General features: G+C 48.6%; 7 protein-coding genes across 7 annotated transcripts; 5 read left to right on the top strand and 2 right to left on the bottom strand.

Moving 5' to 3' along the window:
* Positions 1-4,360: 4,360 nt before the first annotated feature.
* On the top strand, positions 4,361-5,629 carry DSM5745_04064 (uncharacterized protein; the record flags this gene model as incomplete). The annotated part of the gene is made up of 2 exons (XM_026746080.1): positions 4,361-4,429; positions 4,484-5,629. 2 exons carry the CDS (start codon positions 4,361-4,363, stop codon positions 5,627-5,629), a joined length of 1,215 nt encoding a protein of 404 aa, XP_026605076.1.
* A 386-nt stretch (positions 5,630-6,015) lies between these two features.
* DSM5745_04063 (electron transfer flavoprotein subunit alpha/FixB family protein) lies at positions 6,016-7,178 on the top strand (the record flags this gene model as incomplete). Its single annotated transcript, XM_026746079.1, has 3 exons — positions 6,016-6,321; positions 6,377-6,545; positions 6,601-7,178. 3 exons carry the CDS (start codon positions 6,016-6,018, stop codon positions 7,176-7,178), a joined length of 1,053 nt encoding a protein of 350 aa, XP_026605075.1.
* Positions 7,179-7,780: 602 nt separating this feature from the next.
* On the top strand, positions 7,781-10,660 carry DSM5745_04062 (uncharacterized protein; the record flags this gene model as incomplete). Its single annotated transcript, XM_026746078.1, has 1 exon — positions 7,781-10,660. The coding sequence occupies one exon, from the start codon at positions 7,781-7,783 to the stop codon at positions 10,658-10,660; it is 2,880 nt and encodes a 959-aa protein (XP_026605074.1).
* A 708-nt stretch (positions 10,661-11,368) lies between these two features.
* Positions 11,369-11,874, top strand: DSM5745_04061 (ankyrin repeat domain-containing protein; the record flags this gene model as incomplete). Its single annotated transcript, XM_026746077.1, has 2 exons — positions 11,369-11,552; positions 11,609-11,874. 2 exons carry the CDS (start codon positions 11,369-11,371, stop codon positions 11,872-11,874), a joined length of 450 nt encoding a protein of 149 aa, XP_026605073.1.
* A 439-nt stretch (positions 11,875-12,313) lies between these two features.
* Positions 12,314-15,854, bottom strand: DSM5745_04060 (putative translation elongation factor eEF-3; the record flags this gene model as incomplete). Its single annotated transcript, XM_026746076.1, has 4 exons — positions 12,314-12,427; positions 12,489-12,576; positions 12,671-15,577; positions 15,667-15,854. The coding sequence occupies 4 exons, from the start codon at positions 15,852-15,854 to the stop codon at positions 12,314-12,316; spliced, it is 3,297 nt and encodes a 1,098-aa protein (XP_026605072.1).
* Positions 15,855-18,483: 2,629 nt separating this feature from the next.
* DSM5745_04059 (putative glutamine-serine rich protein MS8) lies at positions 18,484-19,345 on the bottom strand (the record flags this gene model as incomplete). The annotated part of the gene is made up of 3 exons (XM_026746075.1): positions 18,484-18,577; positions 18,630-19,111; positions 19,208-19,345. The coding sequence occupies 3 exons, from the start codon at positions 19,343-19,345 to the stop codon at positions 18,484-18,486; spliced, it is 714 nt and encodes a 237-aa protein (XP_026605071.1).
* A 1,968-nt stretch (positions 19,346-21,313) lies between these two features.
* DSM5745_04058 (GPI inositol-deacylase) lies at positions 21,314-25,950 on the top strand (the record flags this gene model as incomplete). Its single annotated transcript, XM_026746074.1, has 8 exons — positions 21,314-21,832; positions 21,888-22,737; positions 22,790-24,152; positions 24,199-24,364; positions 24,409-24,635; positions 25,231-25,372; positions 25,627-25,640; positions 25,695-25,950. The coding sequence occupies 8 exons, from the start codon at positions 21,314-21,316 to the stop codon at positions 25,948-25,950; spliced, it is 3,537 nt and encodes a 1,178-aa protein (XP_026605070.1).
* Between the last annotated feature and the right edge of the window lie 489 nt (positions 25,951-26,439).

The following is a 26,439-nucleotide window of genomic DNA, read 5'->3' as shown; positions in this document are numbered from 1 at the left end:
TATTAATTAGGCAAGGCTAGGGTAGGCCTTAAATATAGGCTAAAGTAGGGACCCATGCGCAGAGTATTTAAACCTATATTTACTTTTTAATTAAAAATAGCTTAAGTATAGCTTAAAGGTTTATAAAGGTGGCCTTAAGGCCAGCCTTTATTAAGATTTTTAAGTAACTTTTTTAATATTATTTAACAGGGTTTAGAATACTCCATTTTTATTAGTTAGATTCCTTTATTAATATCTTTATTGTTAGTAGAGATCTTCGAGACTTGTTGGTCTTACAAATATTTTTAATTATAATATTTACATGCATACTAGCCTTTTAATAAATATAAAAACCCGCCTAAGTATTTACTTATTTTTTTATAATTATATTAAAGGCTATAAATTAAAAATAGGAATATTTTATAAAGCACTTATTATAATACTTTATTAAATACTTAATATAATTATTATAGGCAACTTGCCTATCTCTAGGCAAGGTAAATTTAGCTTTACCTTTAAAAAATAGGGTAAAAAAAGCGCAGGCTAAAAAAGTAGTGCTATAGTTAAACTTTAATAATAAAGTACTTTAAAATAAAGGCATGCTAAAATATAAAGTGCTAGAACTAAAACTACAAGTAATTAAATTAAAAAATTAGGTGTTTACTTACTATTAAATTTTTATTAATTTTATATTTTTTATTATAAAATTAGGCACTATAGTAACCTCTAGCAAAAGCTTTTTATTTTTATTTAGGTTTTTAAAATTAAATTTATTAGTGTTAAGGTCCTGTATTATTATATTATTAATAATATATATATTTATAAGTAATATAGCTAAAGCTTTAGTATTAATTTAGATATTTTAATACCAGGAATAGTGGGTATATAAATAAAAAAGTTATATTTAAATATACTTTTAATAAATATAAAAGTCGCGCTTATACTAGTAATAAAAACAAGAATTATTTTTAATATTAAATAAATAAAAAAAATAATATTTACTTTATATAGTAGTAAAAAAAGGGTATTATACACGCGGCTAATATTTTAAAAAAAATAAATAACATAGCTATAGTATTTATATTACTAGCTATGTACTTATATTACCTATACATGCATATATACCTTTACTATTAATATCTTTTTAATTTATATTAAATTAGGGAGCGAAGGTTATAATATAAATATTAGGCTTAAATTAAGGGAATTAATATTATTAAATAAGTATATATTTTTATTTTAATTTTTTATTTTATAGCGCTTGTAAATACCTTTTATTAAGTGTATTTTAAATTAACACTTATTATAATTATTATAGTATTTTATATATTTATTAACAAGGGTGGTTTGGAAACTTATAAGGTATTTATTATTAAATATAAAAAAAGCTAGCTTAGCTAGCAGCTTGGGATCCTAAATATTAATAATAAGGTTTATTTTAATAGTAGGTTTAGGTAAGGTATTACATGGTGTATTAAACATGCTTAAAGTATTTATAATAAATACTTTAAACTAAATAAACTAGTGCTAAGATAATGGCGTTTACATAGGTGCTAAAAATAAGAAAAAACCTAGTATTAAAGTAAAGGGTTTTAGTATTAAAGTAATTAAAAAAAAAGTTATTAGTAAAGAAACTAGTAAAAAAATTCTAGTTAGTAAAACTGCTTTATTACTTATACTTATAAAACTTATTAATTAAAATAATATAAAAGTAGTTAAATAAGCTTTCCTAGTATAATTAATAACTTTATATTTTTTATAAATAATTACTTACTTTTTATAAGCCAAAGCTATTAATTTTATATTTAAACTATAAATATTTTAATAATAAAAGGTAAAAAATTTTTAGAAATAGCTAGCTGCCTGCAAAGCAATTTATTAAATAAAAATTATATAATTTAATAACGCGGTAGTTAATGCTATAAAGTTTAAATAAGTAATAATTAAAAAATTAGGCAAAGCAGCCTTAGTGCTATTATATTTTATTATTATTAATATAAACTAAAGTACTAAAGTAATTTAACTAATTATAGTAAATTAAGCTTTTACAAGCTGCTAAAAAAAAATAAATAAAGTTAATATTTATAATTACTATATAATAAATATATATATAATTAGCTTTATTATATTTTAATATTTTTAGTATATTATAGTTAGCTTTAATATATACCTAGCTAAAATAAACTTTAATATAGGCTTAAGCTTACTATATTACATGTAGGTTTTAATAGCTAAAGTAGCAGGAGGGTTTATAGTAAAAAATACTAAATTAAAAAAATATAAAAAAAATACGTATATTAAGAAAATATAATTATAAAAAAGGTTTATTAATATAATAATTTTATAAAAAAAGGTATAAATAATAAAGGTATAAATAGTAGGGTTATAGTGGTAAGCTTTAAGGGTTATATAAAAAAAGGTAAGCTATTTTAAAGTAAAAAGGCATAAGTACACGTAATATAACTTTGGCTTTAAGCAGTTATTAACGGGATTAGTTAAAGGGGCGGCCAATTAAAACAGCAAAATTTGCTTAGTTAAAATTTGCTAACCCAGTCATTCCCGCAACTGACTTTTAAATTGCAGTCCTAAAGTACTGCAAATAAATCCCAGCCTTGTCCCGTCTGCAGGTCGGCACTCTACCTACACAAGGGCTATTTTCAATGACAACACAGGTTGCAGTTACAATGCCATACACAGAGGCTTCCCGGCGAGCCCATGAGCTGTGATTGACCATGACCTGACTATGTGCAGCGAGTGGTTGTTCGCGGCACAGTCAGGTGCACATGGTGACAGGACAATTTCAAATATGCAAGGCATCAAGCTTTTAAGGTTGATGAGATCTTAGTCAGACTCCATGCACCGAAACAGCGCGCTACACCGGCGCCTAATAATCCCATGCACCTCTTCAATATTGACTGCAGTGAATGCTTCGGCGATCGAGGGGTCGATACTCGATGGAGGGGCACAACCTCCACAGGCCTTGATATGGGACAAGTAAACTAACATCAAGACTCCGAGGTACAACGACGATCTAGATACATAAGCTATTCGTGGAACTCTCCGTCCGGCAGAAGCAAGTAGCACTACTCACCCGACATATCCTTCAATATTGGCATTTGACAAAGCTCACTACCTTAAGGCTCCGTATATCTTATGGCTTTAGCTCCAGGCTAGAAGCCTAGAAGCAGCTTCAAGTCAGGACTTCAAGTTGAGATGATCTCTATCCACTCGATCCACAGAGTCGTGCATCTTTCCCACGAGAGTAGGCTACACTCAGACAAGCTTTTCAGGCCCCTCGGTAGTGGTTAGTTTCGGAATTCGGAAATGCGATATCATTATCGTTGGCCCATGCGTCGTCTTGACTCGTGAGTCGACAATGATCAATAAAGACAGCGTCAATCTTCATCAGAGACTCAGACTACCCGAACTCCGGAGATTACTTCGCTAGTTTGCGGAGTATCTATACAACTTCTAGCTCAATCAGTTCTCTCCACACTCAAGGGCATTGAGCGGACTGGGATTAACCCCGCTCATTAATTGCGTCCCGCGCCTACACTTGGGCGCCACGTGCTTGCGTATGCTACAGAGCGCTATGCTGAACTATTGAGTTGTGAGATTCTGAGGAAGAGATCGATGCTACCCTATCGATTGATCCTTCCGTGCATGATTACGGCCATTGCTAGAGCTCGTCCGATTACGCGGACACCGCATGTCTGTTTTACACGGGAATTCCAGGGGCGATGGCATACATTACACAACGAATAGCTAGGACATGGTACTCCGTATACAAAGTAGTTCCGACAGAGCTTTGTTCGGACTCGAAAATGGCTGAATCGTCTACCTCCAGCCATGGCATACGATGTTCCCCAGTAGCAGCTGCTACCCCACTGCATGCAGGTGTTGGTTTTGTTTCTCAATGCCCTGTACATCTGCTCTGATAGCTGTCTCCATGATCTCATACTTGTGCATTCTTGTAGTCTAGATTATGGTCCTCCGGGCTTTTCTCTTCGAGGAAGGTCGATCGAATATCTATCGGTGGTCTTTCTCTCAGAATATATATATATCGGGCGCGGGTAAGAGCTCCCCACTCAGCGGCAAGCCGCCAGCAGCTGATACAGTCCACATATATAGAAATGGAGTTACAGAACTAGATTTTCATTGACACAAGTATCAGATCCGAATGATAACTGGATCCGTAACCGAAGATCCATGGTGGTCAACAGATGTACAGCAGTCACATGATCCAAGCTACCTGACTAAGCAATTACCAGCAGAAACCTCACCGCCTTCTGAGATCCGACTTTTTTTTTATCGGTCGATATCGCCGATTTCAAGGCAGTCGAAATTGTCTGAAATAGCACAGCACCCTATAAAAGTCAAAATGGGGTCCTCTACAGCCCTCACAACGAAGCCGGCACACGGTACTCCCTACCAATTGGACAAGAACCAGGTACGCCGTTTAATTCCCCTGAAAAATACTCCTATAGTCTCTAACCTCTTCTAGGTATCTAGAGCTTCATCCGCGCTTCTTAAGCACATCAAGTCGAAACAGAGCGAGCGCGAAGCCACTGCGACAAAGAAGACTTTGATTGGCGACAATGACTCCGATTCCGATGCCGAAGATACCCCTCTGCACAACGAAGCCGTATGGCTCGTCCTCACGACGAAGAAGCACGTCGTCGACAAGAACAGACTGAAGCCCGGCAAGATCAGCATCCCACACTCCCTGAATGCGTCGCCGGCGCTTAGCATCTGCCTCATCACCGCGGACCCCCAGCGCTCTGTCAAGAACATTGTCTCCGACCCCTCGTTCCCCGAGCACCTCTCCTCGCGCATCGACAAGGTGATTGGATACTCGAAGCTGAAGGATCGATACAAGAGCTTTGAGAGCCGGAGGCAGCTGCTCTCTGAGCATGACGTCTTCTTGGCCGATGACCGGATTGTCATGCGCCTTGTGAATACGCTGGGCAAGGTGTTCTACAAGTCGGCCAAGCGGCCGATTCCCGTGTCGCTCGCGCAGATCGAGAAGGTTGATGGGAAGAGGGTGAAGAAGGACCCCAAGCAGCAGCCGAAGAAGAAGGATGATGAAGAGACCGTTAGTCTGTTTGCGAGCGCGGCGATTGTTGCCAAGGAGATTGAGAAGGCGCTGAACTCGGCGCCTGTGCACCTTGCTCCGGCTACGACTGCGGCTGTCCGGGTTGGATCGTCGAACTTTACGTCTGAGCAGCTGTCTGAGAACATCGAGGCTGTGGTCAAGGGGTTGACGGATAAGTACATCACCAAAGGGTGGCGGAATATCAAGGCCCTTCATGTTAAGGGTGCCAACACCATGGCTCTGCCGATCTGGTTGGCCAGCGAGCTTTGGGTGGAGGAGGCTGATGTCGTGGAGGCTATTGAGGATGGAGAGGCTGAGGGGCAGAACAAGAAGCGGAAGCAGATTGAGGGTGAGGGTGAGCAGAAGCTGTTAGAAGGAACCAACAAGAAGTCCCGGAAGCAGAAGACTGCCGATGATGACGAGGAGGCCTCATCGCTGGCGGCGCGCAAGGCGAAGCTTGAGAAGCAGAAGGCCCAGGCGCTGAAGGATGGAGAGGCTGCTGCTCTGAAAATATCGGCTGGACCGGCCAAGAAGAAGAAAAAGTCCCTTTCATAGTTCATTGTGTTTACGGAGTTGACTTGAGGTTTCTTGTACTGTTCATACTATAATCCAATATTGCTTGATTCTGGCAAATCCACTACTCCATCTAACAAAGTACCAGTTGCGGTCTTGAAACATACCTAGAAGCATAACCCTCGGCATATCAAGTGCAGAAAATGTAGTTTGCATCATGATAAGCCGAGGGGTTGAGATGGCTACTCTTCCGCCTTATAGCCGAGGCCATCCGCCGATCTGCGGGCACTTGGCGCCCCGACGATAGCCAGAGTCCCGCTACCGGACCTCCAAACTTTCATCACCACCGCAACTCTCTCCACTCATCACCGGACACTACACCACCACTTGCTTGCACCCAGTGCGTCCGAAGCAAGTACACAATCAAAATGGTCTTCGCAGCCCGAACCTCCGTTCTCCGCGCCGCCCGCGCCCAATTCACACCATCCCGGGCCGCTTTCGCCTTCAACCAGTCTGCGCTCGCCCGGCTCCTCTCCACCCTCGCGGTCCTCGAACAGCGCGATGGCAAGCTCCAGAGCTCGTCTGTTTCGGCTATTTCCGCGGCTCTGAAGCTCGGTGGTCCTGTTACGGCGTTTGTGGCCGGTGCGGGCGTGAAGGGCACCTCCGCGGCCGAGGCGGCCAAGTACAAGGGTGTGGAGAATGTTGTTGCGGTCGAGAACGAGGCCTACGAGAAGGTACATGATCAGGAATAAGTATTTGTTTAGAAGGGAGCGCTAACCGAGCGTCCAGGGCCTCCCCGAGAACTACGCTCCCCTCCTCGTCGAGAACATCAAGAAGGGCGAGTACACACACATTATCGCCGGCCACTCTGCCTTCGGCAAAAGTCTGCTCCCCCGCGTCGCTGCCCTCCTCGACGTCCAGCAAGTCTCTGATATTACTGCCATCGAGAGCGAAGATAGTGCGTTGCACCATCGCCACAACCACCACGATGAGCTAGCTAACTAGGGTCCCAGCATTCGTCCGCCCCATCTACGCCGGCAACGCCATCCTAACCGTGCAATCTACCGACCCCATCAAAGTCATCACAGTCCGCGGCACTGCCTTCCAAGACGCCGATGCCACCGGCGGCTCTGCCTCGATCACCGACGGTGCCGACCCTAACGCCCCCGCCCAAACCGAATGGGTCTCCGAGGAGCTTTCCAAGTCCGAGCGCCCCGACCTCGCAACTGCCTCCCGCGTCGTTTCCGGTGGCCGCGGTCTCAAGTCCAAGGAGGAATTCGACCGCCTCATGATCCCTCTCGCTGATTCCCTGGGTGCCGCCATCGGTGCCTCCCGCGCCGCTGTGGACTCCGGGTTCGCCGATAACAGTCTGCAGGTTGGACAAACGGGTAAGAACGTCGCGCCCCAGCTGTATCTGAGTGTGGGTATTAGCGGTGCGATTCAGCACTTGGCTGGTATGAAGGACAGCAAGGTCATCGCGGCGATTAACAAGGATGGTGATGCGCCGATCTTCCAGGTTGCGGACGTTGGCCTTGTTGGCGATCTGTTTGAGAAGGTGCCTGAGTTGACGGAGAAGGTTAAGAGTGCTTAGCTTGACGCTTTTCCAGGCTAGGCATCTTCGTTGGAGTTTTGTTTTATGGTTAATGAGCTCGATTTGATTTGATTTGTATACATACCATGTTTTCGACGCTGTCCGTCGATCTAGAGTTGAAATAAGTCCATTATTCTTCAAGTCCACTTTTCCCCTACCCTGTTAGATTGTCCTGGGCCTTGAAAGACTTCGTGGCACAGCTCGTTTGTCTTTGAGTGATAACAGAATACGAAGTACTCGGTCATCTGTACCTGCCCGTTGTACCACCCCCAGATCTACATCCATCTACTGGTAACTGGACTATCCTTATACGAGACGTCTTCAGGCTTGCATCACCTGCAATATCTGCACGCTGCATTTCAATCGCCAAATTTGATCTATCAAATGCCAAGAGCTGCAACAAGATGCCAGGCCCCACCGAGGGAAGCCAAACCCGACTTCAAGTCATCGTATTTGTCGGATTCCCTTCTCCAACTGCTTTTGCTTTATGCTGTTGGAAAAGTCGATCATTTATCTGGCCATGGCCCCTGGAGCATGCTCGGCACCCCTGCCTCAACCTCAATATCTCACTCAAAGAGTCACAGCTAAGCTCCTGATGCACCATGTCACCCTCAAACACGTACATCCGCTACAAGCGGGACCAGAAACTGCTTGTTTACTGGCTTATACACGCGTCTAACGCCATTATCAAATCATTTCCCGCGGAGACAACAATCCCACTAAACACTAGTGGTGAGATCAAAATCTCGACATTGGTTTCTTTGTCCGAGGTTATTTCGAAACGCATCAGCCCTATCCCCACCAGCATCTACCGTCTATTTCAGTCGGTCATAGGGGCACGACGGCAAACGCACTTGTTCTTTAAGCAGCTTGCGGCCGAGGACCCTGATCCGGAGATCGAAGCAAGCAATGTTTCGCACGAGTACTGGTTAAATGGACTTGTTAAAGCTTTTGCTATCCTCGGCGGAGAGACATGGCTCTCAGAGCGGCAAAATGCCCCAGATGCTGCGGATGAAGGGGATGAGGACGAGATATTCTCTAATAAGTTCGCGGGCCTTAATCTAGACGGAGAGTATGACGAGGATGAGGAGGAAGAAACAAGCGAAACACCAGTCAAAATGCCCCCGCGAGTGCAGAAAAAGGGGACGAAGAAGGGCAAGGGGAAGAAGGGCAAGAAGGCGAAAGGCAAAGGGAAGCGCGCTACCGAGGGAGCAGAGCCTGCCGACATACCGCTGGAGAGCTATTGCATTATTGAAGACCAGACAGGTCTTGTTACGGACTATCTCCTGGCTGCTCATTCGTTGATGATGGAGTGGTCCGATTTACGAAGCTGCATGCAAGAGGCCTGGCGCCGGGTAGCGTATCTAGGTCTGCACAGTGCCATTGCTGGTTCTTTTGGTCATATCGCGGTTGCTATGCTCAGCAAGAGCCAGGTTGAAATCATGGCTGACTTTCCTGGGCACGATTCCTTTGAGACTATTATGCGAACAATCACAAGAGGAAATCCTGACAAAGCGCAGGGTATGCTTCGGATGGTGGCTCCAGACAAATCTTCCTCCGACAACAGCGCCGGGACTGTCCTGGGCGAAGAAGTGGATGTAAGAGAGCATATGATGATACACGCCTATGAAGACCTGGTGGATTTCATCGCCGATTTTCAGAAAACACGGAGCGGGAAGCCGACCAAGTCTATGCTGAAAACCTTGCACTGGGACCCGACTCTTGATCTTAGTCAAGCCAGCAGCGACGTTCGTCTGAAGTGGCGTCGGGCTTACACGATCAACTGGCTATATGATCTTGTAAATGTCTTCTCGTCGGAAGCGGTCGAGAGTCGAAATCTCAAAGGCGAGCCTGCCGATCTTGCGTCTGTCGACTGGTCTATCCATGGGCCCTGGGCTCGCTCCCAACGGATGTTTGGTCTGGGGGAATTTGCAGGCGAGGTCACGAAGCTTGCGATGCAGAAACCTGGGACCGATGTCCGGTCAAAGATTCTTCCGCACCTGGTTTTCCAGCTTCAGTGCATTGTCGATTCCTTTTGTGTGGTGCGCGGATGGATAGGCGACACTATAACAAGTCCCGCAGATGATTTCTGCGCTAGACGAGATATTGACCCATTCCTGGATCGCTCATTGCAGGATGACGGCGTGGGATATCTCAGAGGCTCGGAATTCATGTGGGCCGAGCTCAAAATGGCCGCTATAAGAAACCCTGAGCCCGAATACAACGTAGTGGCTGAACTAGGTGCGCGTGTGGGCGGGGATTTCAAGGACTGGCTAGGGGAGACTCTCTACAAGGATGGCCTCGAGTCTATCCCACCCTCGCGCTTTTCCAACTCAAACGCGAACGGACTCTGGGAATACTCACCTTACTTGTGCGGTACCGGTCTGCTGGAGGCTTTAGAGATTGCACACGGAGCGAGCATGTTTATGTGGGATCGTGTAAGGGAGCCGTCCCTCATCGTGCACTTGCACAATATGCTCGTTAAAAAGGGCTATCTCGACCAGCCCGTCGACCTGATCGATGAATTGACAAACACCTACCGCAACGAATTCTTTTGCAAGGGAAAGATCCCGGAGAGCCGGTTCTTCTCCGCCCTGTATGCCGTTATGCTAAGGGACGCAGGAGCGAAAGACTCCTCAAGCCATGAAATCAAAGTACAGCGCCTAAAGCGCAACGTCAACACTGTACACGATTTCATGGACGAACGCTTCAACAGCGTGTACAGGACAAAGTCGCTGGCAAGGCTGCTGCGCGAGGCTTACTGGGTTCCCGACCGAATCTCGGACGACGAAATCACCGTCCCCTCATCGCTTGCGCTTCTGCGGCTCCGACGCACCAAACGAGTAATAGACCCAGCAACCGGGGCAAAGACCCTGGCGGACACCGTTCTACTTCGACGATACAGGGAAGCTGGATGGAGCGATGAATTAATATCTTGGCTGGTCGGCGCCCTTGATGACGCCCAACCGCTTGACGAACCACCGCAGCCAAACGGCCGTCTATCCGCGCTGCCTCCGGGCTACGGCCATAAGATCCTGGCTGATTCGAAAGCCAGTCTGCATCTCGACAAGGGCAATCTCAGCAACGAAGAGTTCTTCTTTAGGATCCTGAAGACCGACATGCGGAATCAGATCGTGTTAGGGCCATGCCCTATATTGGGGCTCAGCTATATGTGGATCACGCTATACTGCTTTCACATTTTCAGCCGTATCGAGCAGAAACTGAAGGAGTTGAAGCATCCGTACTATGACAGGATCTATTGTGATCCCGAAGAGAGCAAGAACATGGGGCTGACGTTCACTGTTATGGAGGAGGAGGATGGAGCGTGTCTGCGTGTTATTGCTGAATGCTTGCGGGGAAACCCTGCATGCGTCGGGGATTATTTCTACTGGCCTGAGGTGGGGTCTGGAAGTGTATACTCCGAGGAGCCGGAGGATGAGCTCGAAGACAAGCATGAGCATGAGCATGAAAATGGTGATTAGGCGTCATTCTAGATCACGTTGGGTTGATATTGGATCGAAAATTTGTACATGGTAGATACCATCCATGTTTAGCAATACCAAGGTAGAGTACTTCGAAGAACCTTGCTGCTCACATGTTCTTTAATCGAGGTGCCCATTTTCCAGGCTCTCAGGATCAGATGGTCCTGGCAGATGTTGTTTGTCAGAGCAAATGGGCGGGGGCGCTTACCAGGCCAGGGACCAGGGGATGGGGAATCCTTGCCCTAAGTGCCATCAAAAGCATGACTGGCTAGATGCGCATGCATGACTGCACACTCCTTGCTCCTGGATCATCCTTTTGAGGCTGATGTTGGCTTGCCAGATGTCTTTCCCCGCTGCTACACCTCTCGTCGCTGCGTTGATCTCCGGGATTTCCTGAGATTCTTTCCAGGGAGGCGCAGGTGTCTCCGGTGTCTCAGGCTGCCTGACGGCGCATCTCTAGCCGCCCAAGCTGTATCCAGCTCACAGGCAACGAGACAACTTGGGAGAATGGAGCAGAGAACAAGAGGCGTTAGACAACCAGGACATGTTCACAAACAATGTTACGGACATTTCCCCCCCAAAGTGTCCTCGTCACGACGTTTCGTCCTTTACCCCAGTTGAAATCTTCTCACATCGGACCTTTTCGCTACCTCAACGAGACCAGAAGCTTTCAAGTTCGACTTTCCCAATATACGATCAATCACCAAGATGGCTGCTCGACCTGCATCTCTACTTAAAGCCCCACCTCTGGACAAATTCCACGATCATTTCGTAGTGATCGCAACGTTGCCTGGCCCAGAGCATACTCTCTCCTGGAATACGCCTCCCGTTATTGGGTCTCCCATGTACAAGAATTGCCGGCAAGCTCGCGCCTGGAGTTGGAGGGTCAGATGTTCAAGCTATACACACACAAATCCACAGAGTGATATTCCTGGTTCTGGGTGGCAGTGGTTGCCGAAGCTGTTCGTGCTGGCGACGGTGAGGTTACCAAGCTTCTCCTAGACGACGGCGCAGACCCGGATGCAGGCTTTCCGCTTCATATTGCTGCTCGTGAGGACTTCCGACAAATCGCGAAGATGCTCATCGAGGACGGCGCCAATGTGCACTTGGAGCAAGATGGCAAGAACCCCCTCGAGATCGCCATTGATTGGAAGAACGGGACCATCATGCGTTGTATCTTTGCCACCGGAGAGAATGTTAGACATCCTCCGTAATATTAGAATACGTGACAGAACATGGTCTGATATCGAGTGCTCGTAGTGCGGATTGGGAACGGTGTAAAGTCCAGGTCTTCGTGTTATTAATCCATGAAGAAAGAGGGCATCGAGGGGGTTAGCGCAGAGTGAAGGCCTAAAAGTTAAGTGGAATTGCACCTGGCCTGTGTTCACTGCTAACCACAACCATCCTGTCCAGTTGCATGAGTAGACCTCGGGACCATGTCCGTAATTGGTATCTTGTTTGAATTGAAACCTGGACATGGTCCATACATACGTACTATGCGATTGCTATGCTACTACACAAGCCACAAAGTGCACAGAAGAGATATGAAATTCATAGGATCGTAACCTCTATAACATGAAGTAAGCTAAACATGCAATATTAAGCCAAACCCATGGCAGTCGTCAGATTAAGCCACTAGGTCTAGTTGGACATCTAAAAGTCCTCCTCGTCGTCAACATCCTCTCCACGCTTCTTCTTTGCGAGACGCGCCTTTTTCTGTTTGCGCTTGTCACTGGAAGATAGCTTGACCTTCTTCTCAACCACAATCTATCAAATGACAGTTAGTACATGGTACAAATTGGTTAAGAAGGGCTGAAGCCTTGCGTACCTTATTACCCATGGCGTCGAAAACCTCCTCAGCCTCCTCCTTTTCCTTCAATCTCTCACCAGTTCCTTGCCCCTGTACCCAGTTGTGTCTGTTCGCAGCGAGTTAGCGATGTTTTATTCATGGAAAGATGTTTGTTGTTGAGGGTTGGTTGTAGGGGGGTTGGGGATGAGGAGGGAGCTTACCCGGAAGGAGTCATCTTTCCGTCCATGACAGCCCAGACTTCGTCGGTAAGGTCCTTAGTGAACTCAGCAGAGTGGGTGATGATGACAACACCACCCTCGAAAGCCTTGATGGCCTTGGAGAGAGCACCAAGGGAGTCACGGTCGAGGTAGTTAGTGGGTTCGTCGAGAACGATCACGTGGGGGAGCTGCCATGAGCAAGCGGCAAGGACAACCTTGACACGCTGACCACCGGAGAGACCACGCATCTGGGAGTGGGAGACAAGTTCGGAATCGAGACCGAAATTGGCGCAGTGCTTCTCAATCTCCGTGCGGACCAATGGACGGACGTCAGCGCTTTCCGCGGCAACTCTCGCGTCAACCTCGGCGACCTTCTTGGCGTGAGACTCGATGATCTCGTTACGAGGAATCCAGGCATTGTCCACGGACATCATTGGCGTCCACTTCTCGCTCTTCATGCCAAGGTTCTCACCGAGCAAGAAGGTACACTCGTACTCGTAGGTGTTCTTGTACTTGCGACGGCTAAGGACACTGGCAACACGACGGGGGGTACCTTCGATGTTGTAGACCTTCAACTCCGCCTTCTCGTCTTCCGCGGTCATGTGCTTGTTCTCACGGTCCAAGGTCTCGCGGTCCTCGCCAGTCTGGAATCGCCATTGGATGTACTCGGAGGGAGTCTTATCGAGGTGGTGATCAATGTGGGCGAAAGCGTGCTGCTTAATGTAGGCAATACGGATGTTCTCGTGCTGGTAGACCTCACCGGCGGTGGCGACCTTCTCTCCAGCCAGGACGTCCACAAGAGTAGACTTACCTGCACCGTTAGGACCAATGACAGCGATACGAGAACTCAGAGAAACCTGGAAGGTGATGTCCTTGATCTGATCCTCTTCCGCAGAAGGATAACGGTAGCACATGTTGTTGACACGGATAATGGCCTTGGACTTGGTTTTGACACCATCGAGAAGACCAGGCGCGGGGAACTTGAACTCCAAGTCACTAGCACCGAGCTCGTAGTAAGAGCGAGCAGAGGGAACACGCTTGACGAACTCGCTCAGGGTACCACGGTAACGCTTGAGCTTGAAGCGCTCGTAGTGGATAACGTGCTGGAGAACATTGTCGAGGAACTTGCTGTCGTGGGAAACGATGATGGAGGTGCAAGGAGAGGTGCGGAGGTAGTTCTCCAACCAAGCGACGTTCTTGACGTCCAAGTGGTTGGTGGGCTCGTCAAGGAGGAGGATATCCGGGTTCTCGAAAACGGCACGGCAAAGAGCGAGCTTCATCTTCCAACCACCAGACAGGGCGGTGATGGGACCCTCGAATTGAGCACGAAGGAAACCGAACTCCTCAAGCTTAGCCTCGACCTCCGCCTGGACGGGTTCAAGGCCAACCTCACGAAGCTTCTTCATGGTCCAGCCAACAACGGTCTGCTCAGTGTCGGCAGAGTCCAAGTCGTGCTCGACGTAGACGGTCTTGACCTCGTCCTTCTTGGGGAAACCCTCGAGCTGCTCGTTGTTGATGGCACGCATGAGTGTGGTCTTTCCAGAACCGTTAGGTCCAAGCAGACCGTAACGCTGGCCACGCTTCAAGCGGAGGGATGTCTGGTTGAGAAGGGTCTTGGCACCATAGGCAAGCGAGAAGGTACAGTTGCAAAGATCCTCACCCTCCTCTTCATCGGATTCAACCGCTTCCTCTTCGGCGGCCAGGGGAGAAGCGCGTTTGCGGAGAGTATCCACAATGGCCGAGGCCTCACCTTCACCAATAATGGCGGTGATGTAAGGAAGAACATTGCGGGTCCAGTCAGCAGACTCGCCAATCTTCTCGTCAACGAGCTGACCGGCGATAGCAGAAACGTAGTCGACAACGGCCTCGGACTTCTCAGCCTCGGACTTGAACTTGGCGGCGAGGATATCCTTCAAGATGTCTCGAATAGTGCCAATGTCGCCGGCAGTCGAGATCTCGGGGTTTTTCGGATCCTTCGGATCCTTGACACCACCAACACGCAGGAGAGTTTTCAATGCCTGCCCAGTCTTGTCACGGGCTTCATTGTCGGCGATCTCGTTGTAGTTCTTCTCGAGCTTGGGCCTCAAAATAGGCATGAAGGGCGCAACAATCTGAGGATCATCCACGAGTTTACACATGTTGTCGATGATAACAGCAGCCTTGCGCTTGATGGGCGTGGGCTGATCATGAGCGAGACCACGCTCAAGCAGGGGAGTCATGATGGCGAGTGTCGGGCCGGTGACTTCGGAAACGAAAGTGGTAGCGCCGAGCAGATGAATAGTCTCGGGAACTTTCTTTTCGGGAAAAGCGATACACTGGACGAGCTCGGGAATGAATTTTTCAATATCCTTGTTGATGATCAGGCCGCAAACGATCTCAAGAGTACCGATCCTCGCTGGCTCTGCCGGTTGCTCGGGCTTATTGCCCTTCGCGGGCTTAGCAGGAATGTAATCATTCCCACGAATCTTTTTCGTGGCGTCCTTGCTGGAGTCTCCCATAGCCGCCGAAAGAGGGGGAATCATGTCAGGAACACGGAACGCCATCTGAACAGGGGATGACTTGACGAGCTCTTCAATGCAGTCGAGCGCTGCGATAATCTCTCCCTCATTCTTCGTCCTGTCAAGAGAGTCCAGAAGAATAGGAATGACGGCCTTGACAGCGTTGCCGTTGATGTTCCTGACAATGGCTAGAGCAGCCTGATCAGCCTCTTCCTTCGTGGGATTGGGCTTATTCTTGATTGTCTTGGTGCCGCTGACCGCAAGGACGGACCGAAGCAAAGTAAGAAGATGGGGCTCAACACCAGGGGCGATGGTGGGGTGAGAAGCGATGGCACGAACTGCCTGGGCGGCGCGCAGTTGAGCATTGGGGTCTTTCTTCTTGGCAAGCTGGGCTGTAAGCGCTTCAACGGCCCTATACAAAAGTCATGGTTAGTCGATCAATTACCAAAAACCAAAAGGCGCGGCTAGGACGTCGACCATGACCCAGGGACATAAACCTACTTGAGAGGAAGCACCTGCTCGGGAATAGGACCAGAGAGCATCTGCGTCAGGCTGGTAGTGATGGTGTTTACCTCAGCCTGCTCAGAGGCCAGGTTGAGGTTCTTGAGAGCGCCCTCGAGCAGAGAGACGGACTCAGCAATCTCCTTGCTGGAGACAGCGGGAACGGAGGCGAGATCAACGGCAGGCATTTTGTGTGTTGATGAAATAAAATGGAACTTTTATAAGGGAAAACGGATGGAGAATAAAAGATTCAAAGAACCGAGAACGGGCAGAGACGTTCTATAAGGGGTATCTTGAAGATGATGACGGTAAGAGAACTGCGACAAACAGACGCAGACCGACCAAGTAAATCTATGATCCTTTGTCTAAGACAAGAAGACAAGAAGAGAGAAAAGTAAAGAGAGGACCAGACCTCTATCGAAGAGATAAGGGATGTATGGGAGGGAGGAGGGAGATGGAGCGAGGAAAGGAGGGGTGAGACTTATTTATCTCAAATTTGTGTGGGCGGGCTGCAGACTTTTTCTCCCAGCGCCTTTTGCCGCCCGAAAAATCTGGCTCCGTTTAAAAAAATGTTTTTTTTTTCGGGTTAAAAAAAGTCTGATAGTCCCGCGCTAACCATATTTGGCACTCTTTGCCTCAGGCCGCTTGTCATCGCCCTCAACGACCCATAATCTTGTCTTGATCATTGCATTAGTCTACCTCCTTTTGCTGGTACCTCCGTGACATTTTCATAGTATTCATTCATGATCTGTTCTACGGAAGCATCGTGATGCTTGGAGATTAGAATACTGCTCTGAGTCACCTCCCTCAAGCTTCAGCACATGAGTCCAGGGCACCGAACACGCATGCTATGCTCTGCTTTGACTTTTCCTAGACTCTACCGTGACTCTATTCTGAGTCCTTGCCTTGTATCGCAGTTCTATTCCTGTCGCCACCCTCAGATTCCTCTCTGGACGTGGGTGGCGCAGCCAAGTCCATATAATTTACGGATGCTTTGTTCTTTTGTCCGCCAAAAAAAGGCATCTCATTCGTCGACATCAGGGGCTAAAGTTAGGTCCCTGAGCCGTGCAGCCATCACCCTCCATTCAGAGTCAGCCGTCATTTCTTTGACAAGGCAGCCTTAGCCTCTCATGAATCTCCTTTGGCCAAGGATCAGATGTACCGAGTAGAAAAACATGGGGTATTGTTTGGCCGACACTAAGTAAATCTCTCCCTTGACTCTTCGGCTAGCTGAAGCTCAGGGGAACTGAAGCCTTGCTGACGCGGCTAAGTTCCCAATCTCCCTGAAATCAAAACAAGAGGATGCAAACGCATTCGGACTCGGACTGCGAGGATCCCTGACACCTGAAACGATGGGCTGAGTTGGACGACAGACACAACGCCGCCATTTGTCGATATGCTCACCGCATCGTCGAGACGAACTGACTACAGGTGATCATGGCTTGGTGAGGGCTGAATCTAGATCGTTTATTTGATGTACACTCATTACTCATGTTCTTTCGACGCCCCATAATCCTTATCGATTGTTCTCCGGATCTTCCTCCTTATCCCCCGCAACACAGCCGGATGGAGTCTGTGGCACAGATCGTCTCAACAGAAAAAAGTAACAAATCCCCAATAGTATCTCCACCCAGAACCTTATCCTTTCATGATCACGCACTACTATCATTTTTCAACTTTTTTCCTTATCTATTCCGAGCCTATCGGGTACAAATCCTCCGGGTATGACTATGCGCAGAACACAGAAACGGGTGCCAAAAACCATCCACGGGTCAGCCAAAGTAAGACTGAAATAAGATATAAATGACCTAATCTTAGAAGAGCCACCCAGAAAATTTTCCATCACTATTATTCTTAGCCTGCCTGTCTAGGATTAGGAAATACTACATGAGTTCCAATGATCCATGGATTCCCCAGCCTTGCCGGGACCGGCCTTTGACTCTCTCCCTGCCACAGCGCCACATGCCCGACACTTCTACCGAATGAGCCCTCCGGCCCCCTTGTCTCGCTCATCGAGTTCCCCTTGCATGATATCCTTTATGACCCTTAACGCCTCACAGAACCTCTTTGTTCTATTATCTCTGTCTTTTTCTAGGCACATGATCACAACTCGTTCAGAGGACAAGACCCCAAGTTAGCATCACAGGGAAGTAGAATAGACGGTATGTATCAGGCCATAGTCCGAGCCAACTCCGCCCAATGCGCTTCAAGGCTCTTGTCGCCACCATTTACGTCTGCACGAAGTAAGCTAGTTGAAGTATTCAATGTGTAATCTGGAAGTATCCAATTGTTCTTGAAAGCTTATTAAAAGTGGATCACGACGGCCCCATGGCTCTAGGTTAAGTACAATCCGATTCATCCTCCGTAGTCCTCGCCTCATCTACGGCATGGCGAACGTACTAGACCGTGGTAGAGAGCTCCGGCAGGTGTCGCCACTCCTATCATTCACGATTCTTGGGGATCCGGGTAGTTTAGCCGCCCTGTAGCTACACAGATGTGGGTAGCCTAGTACTCTCTCAAAACCTTGTGGCGAGTCGTTCCGGGTTGACAAGATCATTTGGTCACCCGGTCCTATGCAGGTACGCCGTTGTGCTCAGCAGGGCTCACGGAGTACTATTTCCTACAGATAATACTCTCATAGCAGCGCTCTGAAGGAAGATGCATTCATTCATTTAAGGATATCAAACACGTAGCAGCGACGCAAATTAGAGTCCCCATCCAGTTTCGCGACTACAAAAACAGCGTGATTTTCAATAGTGTTATCGCGCCCCGACCAAAGCGCATACGAAATACAGGGCCTGCCTTCAAGAAAACTGTTCAGGAGCTGCTAGAGCTGGAACTAGAGGAGCTCGATGAGCTGGAGCTGCCGGAGCGCTTGCGGCCATGTTTCTTCTTCTTATGCTTCTTGTGCCTGTTCACAACATTAGTATGATTTTGCATAGGCCAAGGGACATTGAGCCTACATTTTAGAAGCGACGTTCATTCCCACTGCTCCTGCGACAGCGCCTCCAACAGTGCCTAATGCACCGCCGCCCATTTTGTGCCCTAAGAAGCTGCCCGCGGCGCCTCCGAGTAAGGTCGAGCCCAGCCCTCTTTCACCTTCAGCACCGACCGGCACTTGGGCGTGTCCCTGCTGCGGAGCTGAGTGCTCTGCCTGGTGACCGCCGTAATAAGAAGAGTTCGCGCCGCCTTGGGGTTGGTGGTATTGTTGCTGCTGTTGAGGAGGGTATGGGGAGTGGCCGCGATCATGGCCGTAGTTCATATTAGGGTCTTGCCCATAATGTCCGGGGTATTGTTGGCCGTGCTGCGGTTGTCCGTGCTGAGGTTGCCCGTATGCGCCTTGCTGAGGTTGTTGATGGTATTGTTGACCTTGTTGGTATGAGGGAGGACCCGGAGAGTACGCCGTATCGTGGGGGTGCTGACCATAAGGCTGCTGTTGCTGCTGCTATACCATTGAACAGGTTAACAACATGTAGTGCAATGACGGAATCTCAAATGCGCGGCTATTGCGAAGTAAGAATGCGTGTTATGTGAGACTAACCTGAGGCGGGTAATAGCCTTGCTGCTGTGGTTGCCCACCATATTGCTGCTGAGGATAGTTGCCCTGGCTGCCGTATCCAGCTCCTCCATAGTAGCCCTGGTCGGGCGGGCCGCCGTACTGATTGTGGTTATACGACATTTGGGCGATATCCGCGCGAAACCGTTGATGAAAAGTGTATAGTTAATGAAATCCGAACGGATGCTGAGCAGAAAGAGGCCGAAATAAGCAGCGGGAGGAGCGGGATTTATAGAGAATGGCAGACGGGGAAAGGACAATCAACGGCTCAGCGGGTCGTCAGGAGGGATGAGAAGAGGCGCAGCAGTCGTGTCCCCGCTAGGATAAAGCACTATCGTCCATTTACGAAACACACCTCGTGTGGCTGAGCTTGTGTATGTTCAGCTCTCATCTCTTTGTCGGCGGGATTCCAAGGTTTCGTTTTGCTGATGACGGCGACAATTGAGGTTGGTTTGATGAGGATGAGGGGTAACCCAAGCCGACTCAGGCTCACTTTCCCTCCGCCCTACGCCATCCCACCAACATCGGGGCGTATCTAATTCGTACACTTTGAGAAATTTTCCGACGTTGCATTTCATTGCAAACTGAATCCTTGATGCTCCTATATGACTTGCAGCGCGCTGGGGAAATTAAGCTCGTGCCTAGACCCTGAATCTGCAGATTGTTGCTGTGGGGACTCCCAACTCCGTAGTCCGTACTGTGCCCAGCATGAGGCTCCTGCTTGCTGCGTCAAGAAGTCGTTGCAAACTTGCAATGCTCGTTTGTTCGACCATGCAGATCCGACTACTAGGCCAAGGCAGTCGCAGACTCGCATCTGTTCGGGCTTGACGGAAAAAGGAACACATTCAACGAGACCGTACTTTTGGAAAGCCGGCCCCGTCAGTTCAACCCAAGAGAGCTATACCATTTTCAATGCAATCAAAGATGACAAATATCCTTGACCGGTAGCATGCCTCTCCGTAGTAGGTACAAATCCTAGGGCCCTATCTGTCGAAGCCTTGTCAAAAGAGATCTCGAGCGCGGCAGTGTTTCGCCCCGGAGTACACCAGATAAGCCAAAGATCCCCATGATCACCGAGATAGAAGCAGGTCCTCCCTCGGAGATGAGACAGGAAAATACTTGGAACACAAGGAGGACGGCTGAGTGATTCGACGAGGGATCGTGGGGTCCCCCATAAGGGCAGTTAACAGCACTACTCTTCTCCGTAGGCATTTCACATCGTTTCCCGCAGGGCGAAGGGCTATCACCAGTGCAGAACAATTGCCTGTAGACTAGGCCCCGGCCGTGTTGTACAATAACCAAAATCAAGTACCAAACGTTCTCCAACGTTATTGACGAGTAGAAGAAACCTCGTCGTACAGTATGAACAAGCAGATGTGTGGATGATAAATCACTGACATCTCGTCTATCGTGTTCTCTTTCTCCATGGGTATACCTGCATTGCGAGACCCGAGAATGCAGATGGGAGTAGGGAGTACTAGCTATAGCTACGTGATGCGGTGTCAGTCGCGGAGCTTGGGAAACTGCTCCCGAAATAGCCATCTCATCGCCATTGGGTGGAGGGCCTCTAGGGACGTGGTCTAGCTGCCTTCCATGTAGCACCGTACTAGATCAAGTACCTAGGCCGCCAAGACCCGCGCAACCAACAGCTGCTGATGTCGAGATTTTGGCCGAATTACGACGACTTCGACTCCTCCGCGTGTCTGTCTCTATTCAACTCCACTTCCACGCTCACTCGTTGCGCTGCTTCAAACCTGTCTCCATCATCTTTCTTCTCCCCCATTGTCGTGTGCCGCCCACGTATTCGGTCGGCCCGCCGCTCGTTACCCCGTTCGGAGGACGCCTACTAAGGGCCACTTGAGTTTTCTATCGTCAACCGCAAAATAACATAGAACCCAGGGGTTGACCTGGCTCTCTTATTTCCTAATCGCACTGTGGATTCGACCCCAGATTTGATGAGCAAGCGCATTCCTGAGCCGACTCCCCTGTACCCCTTACCGTTTCCGTCGACAACCAACCACCGAATTGGTTTGCGATCACTAATTTCCTCTCGACGGCCCCGTGCGTGCTGGATGTATCCTGTCCCCTCCAATGCACAGGACATCTGCGGATGAGGACAATTTTTTGTCGCGAACTACCGAGAGCCATGGGCCTGATTCAGAGAAGCCGCACCCGGTAGCCAGAACTGGGACGAGCATCGACCTAGACAACTCGACACCACGCTCAAGAAATTCCAGCACCTGGAGGTCGCTTTCTACGAACAACGCGATCTGGACATCGCCCGATCCGATGCCGTTAACGCCGCGCCTCGCTATCGAGGCTTCGCCCGACTCTCCGCAAAGATCCCGAGTAGCCCGCTTTCGCAGCCCTTGGTCGTGTTCTATTCTCACAGCTCTTACTACGATCCTCGCTTGTGTCTTTCTCTTCTCGATCGTTCGTTCATTCTCTGCCCTCCAAACAGGCAGCGATGGATGTGGTGTACCAGTGATGACCCCGACGTTCCTGCGGATGGTGGGATTTGACACGGAGCATACGCGGTTTGCGAGCAAGTACAATCTCTTTTTGTATAGAGAGGAAGGTGTTGATCCGTACGGTCAGGAGAACTTGGGGGTAAGCTGCTCATTCTCAGCCAGTTCCTTCAATGCTAACTCTGGTGTCCAATTAGCTGAATGGCGCACCCGTCCTGTTCTTACCCGGCAATGCAGGAAGCTACCGCCAGGTCCGATCGTTAGCCGCCGAAGCTTCGAGACATTACGCGCAAGTGATTCAGCATGACCAGGAACGATTGCGAGCCGGAGCCCGAAGCCTGGATTTCTTCATGATTGATTTCAACGAAGATATGGCAGCTTTCCATGGACAGACCTTGCTCGATCAAGCCGAATACGTGAATGAAGCCGTGGCATATATACTCTCGTTATATCATGATCCTCGCCGTACTCGACGAGATTCGGAACTTCCGGATCCCAGCTCTGTGATACTAATTGGACACTCGATGGGAGGAATAGTCGCACGTACCGCATTAACAATGGCGAACTACCAGGAAAACTCGGTAAACACGATTATCACCATGTCGGCACCCCACGCCAAGGCCCCGGTATCGTTTGATTCGGACATTGTCCACACATACAAGCAGATAAATGATTACTGGCGCGAGGCATACTCGCAGACGTGGGCCAACAATAACCCTCTATGGCATGTGACGCTTATTTCCATCGCCGGTGGCTCTAGGGATACTGTTGTTCCGTCCGATTACGCCAGTATCTCGTCCCTTGTCCCGGACACTCACGGTTTCACGGTGTTCACCTCGACGATACCTGATGTTTGGATTGGAGTGGATCATCTGTCGATAACGTGGTGCGACCAATTCCGCAAGGCTATCATAAAATCTTTGTTTGATGTCGTGGATGTGCGGCGGGCCAGCCAGACCAAACCCAGGGCGGAGCGGATGCGAATCTTCAAGCAATGGTACCTGACAGGGTTGGAGCCGGTTTCTGAGAGGTTGCTCGGACGAAATGGTAATTACTATCGTTAGAATCTCAGCTTTGAATGTTACTAACTAGTTTGCAGAGCCGAGCACCATAGTGACCCTGGAAGATGACACCAATACTATTCTTGCGCAAGGCCAGCGGCTCGTGCTTCGCGAACTTGGCCACCACTCAGGCCCTAACGTGCACCTTCTGCCTGTTCCCCCTCAGGGGGTTTCGGGCAAGAAATTCACGCTCCTCACAGACCAGCGCTTGGATAGGACTGGTGAGCAGGGGAACTTGGAAGTGTTGTTCTGCAGCGTTCTCCCTATGAGCAATGGAAAGGTTTCATCGGTGCTTGCACTCAACATAGACTTGTCTGATAGCAGTGGCTCAACGCGCCTTGCGTGCAAGAACGCCGCAGTCGACGAGATCCATCTTCCCGCATCGACCCGCTCATCAAAGAATGCGTATGATCGCGTCAGGCCGTTCTCTTATCTTCAGTACGACCTTGAGGATCTCGCAGAACACCAGTTTGTGGCAGTTGTTGATAAAGCCCGTGTACCAACCAAAGGTTGGGCCATTGCGGAGTTTTCAGACAGCTCTGATGCACTCATCAAAGCTCGGATAGGCTTGGGTGGACTTCTGAGTGCCGGATTAAAAGTACGCCTGCCGGCCAACAGGCCTATGCTCACCGAGGTGAGAATCCCAGCCCTATACTCGAGCTTGTTGGACTATAAACTCCGCGTCGTTCGCCACCGTCATGCCGGTGACCCGCAAGAACTCTTCGCTCCCCTCTTGCGCCAGTCAATTGCGGATCCTCACGAGTCCAAGTTCTTTGTCAATGTCGACAGAGTAAATGTGAATTTGCACGGACTGGCGCCGTACATGCCTCCTCCGCTTCGGCAAACAAGCCAAAACGGCGTTTCATTTCAGCTATGGACTGATCCGACGTGTGATTCCACGGTCGACATCACTTTGACGGTTGACATCGTCAGCAGTTTAGGAGAGCTGGTGATGCGGTACAGGACCGTGTTTGCTGCGTTTCCTCTCCTAGTTGTTGCTTTGACTCTGAGAAAGCAGTTTCAAGTTTATGACGAGACCGGATTCTTCATTACCTTCGCTGAGGGCTTAGACAGCGCTTTGCGTTCATCTATGCCGATCTTATTACTAGCAATGTCGCTGCTGGCATCTTCTCTTGCCACCTCGACCAAACTCCCACCGGGAGACGATACGTTCCACTGGGCAACGAATTCGACTGAGACGCCTATTGATTTCACTAAGAATGATCTCCTTTTAGGCTCTCAGGACGCATTCTTCTGGTTTCTGGTACCACTTTTCGGCCTCATCTGCGTTGGAGTTTGCGTTCTGCTCAATTATGTTGCTCTCCTTCTCCTACAGATTTTCTCTTTCGTCTATGGCCTTTGGAACAGCAAATCTGGATATATTAGGCGTGATGACAAGGGGTGAGTAGTCTGGCTGCTGATTTTTGAGGATTTACTAATCGGTTAGATGGCTTCCCGTCTTCCCTGCACCTTCTCCAAGAAGACGATTGATCAAGATGGGTGTTCTCTTGGTCCTCGTATCGACTGCGATTCCCTACCAATTCGCATACTTGGTGGCATGTATCGTGCAATTGGCGACTTGTGTGCGGGCGCAGTGGCATGCCAAAGAGACCGTATGTGCTTTGATCTCTTTTATAGATTGTACTAACAGCAACAGAGGTCGACCGCCCACTATAACTTTTCAAACTACGCATACTCGATATTCATTCTAATGCTCTGGATTCTTCCAATTAATATACTTGTCCTCCTGGTTTGGGCGCATAACCTTGTTGTGCACTGGTTCATGCCATTCTCATCGCATCACAATGTGTTGTCCATCATGCCGTTTATCATTCTGGTGGAGACCATGACCACTGGGTCTATGATCCCCAGGGTCCCCACACGGTATGTACCTTCGCTCGTCTAGTCAAATTGCCACTAAATTAAACAGGTTAAAACACATCACCTCGGCCCTCCTATTCTGCATCGCGGTTTACTCCGCGGTGTACGGAGTATCGTATGCCTATATTTCCCATCACCTCGTCAATATTCTTGCAAGCTGGCTCGTCAGCATCTACCTCTTCCGCAGTGGCTTTTCTCTTCGCCGCTTTTGGAAGATGGTTGAAGGGGACGAGTCACCCACCACGCCTGAACCGGGAAGCCACACGAAGAAAAAACCATGACCATGACGCCTTGCATCTCTTCCCACAGCACTTTCATTTCCTTTCCCAGCACGTACACGGAGTTCATCGGAGCGTTTCTACTAATAGTCTTTTTTCTTTTGCTGCCCAACTGTATAGCTCATTTCCGCCGTGCTGCGACCGAAGTGCATAGACTTGCGGCAGCCATTAATAGGCCAGGGTTGATTGTATATACTGTTGGATCTGGATATAGATGGCTGGATCGATGCTAGAGGGCATGAATACATACCTCGCTTGACTACACTTTGACTGGAGATAGGACGATGTAACCCCGGATGGAGCTAGGACTAACTAGGCAGGTCCGGGCTTCGACGGTTCGACCTACGGGACGGGACCTCCCTCGGGACGCGAGAAGGTCCCCGCGAGGCTTGGGCCGGAATTCGGCCGAATGTCGATGAAGAACTGAAAGCCAGGGTTGCTTGCTTGAATTCGGGACTCGAGGTATGGTACTAACCAGTAATCCAGTTCAAGAATAGTAAATCTGGGACCGTTGATGCTGGCAAAGTACAAAACAGACTGCTTCCACTGCTATAACCAGTCACGATGTCTGCCTGTCTGGCCAAAAAGGGAAGGAGCAGTGCACGGCCGGGGGGAAAGATGATTCCTCCCATGCCGGGTTAAGATAACTTCTCCATCTCCTCATTCCCTCCACTCTTTTTATCAATTTCAGTCTATTGTGCACCATTTTCATCAAGATCCAGCACGGCAGGTAAGTATTCTGACCCAAACTATCAATAAAGAGGCTTTTTATTAATATTCCTAGTCCTAAGCCGAATCCCGGGTGGGACTACCTAGCCTGCCCTCGCATTGACAACCTTGTTGAGCTTCTTGATCAACTATCTCTTAATGCAGACAACAATAAACTGGACGAAGAACTGGGCGAAGAACCAGTTATATGCGATGACCACAAGAAAATCAACCTCCTTCTACTATTCCTTGGGAAGCCCGAAACCGGGATCGATCTGAACGACCTTGTCATGCTGCGCGGATGTTTTGAATACTTCCTACTGGACATCTGATCAGCATACCGATCGAGAAGTCTGACAACTTGACAAATTAATGGAAATTATTTCCGATTTTGTATCAACAGCAAAGCAATCAGGATTCCCCAAGGACAAGGGGCTTGCCCCCTCAGTTAGCATTGTCCTAAAAAGATCCACCCCAGACTTTCTTTTTAAGAAGTATATCAAGGCTATGATGCTATCAGCAAGGCCGTGCAAGATATTGCTTGCAAAAAGGGTCCCATTACTGAGAATGATTTTAAGGGGCTGAAATAGGCAGACCAAGATCCCCGCCAGGGGATTTATGTTAATGTGGTCAATGGGGCCATTTATATTGGGTCTGCAACTACCTTTTGGGTTCGCATAGCCCAGCATAAGAAGATCCAGGGGCGCTATACCATTACAACACTTCCACCAAAGTTTACTACTAGCCTCCACTATATACAACCTGTCAACAGCCATCAGAGTTCTACATCCTGGCTGCATTTGAACCAGGAGAGGAAGTGG

Source organism: Aspergillus mulundensis, assembly GCF_003369625.1.
Source record: "Aspergillus mulundensis strain DSM 5745 chromosome Unknown scaffold_3, whole genome shotgun sequence".
In the NCBI taxonomy this organism is placed as follows: Eukaryota; Fungi; Ascomycota; class Eurotiomycetes; order Eurotiales; family Aspergillaceae; genus Aspergillus; species Aspergillus mulundensis.
This window is presented reverse-complemented; position numbering and strand designations above follow the sequence as displayed.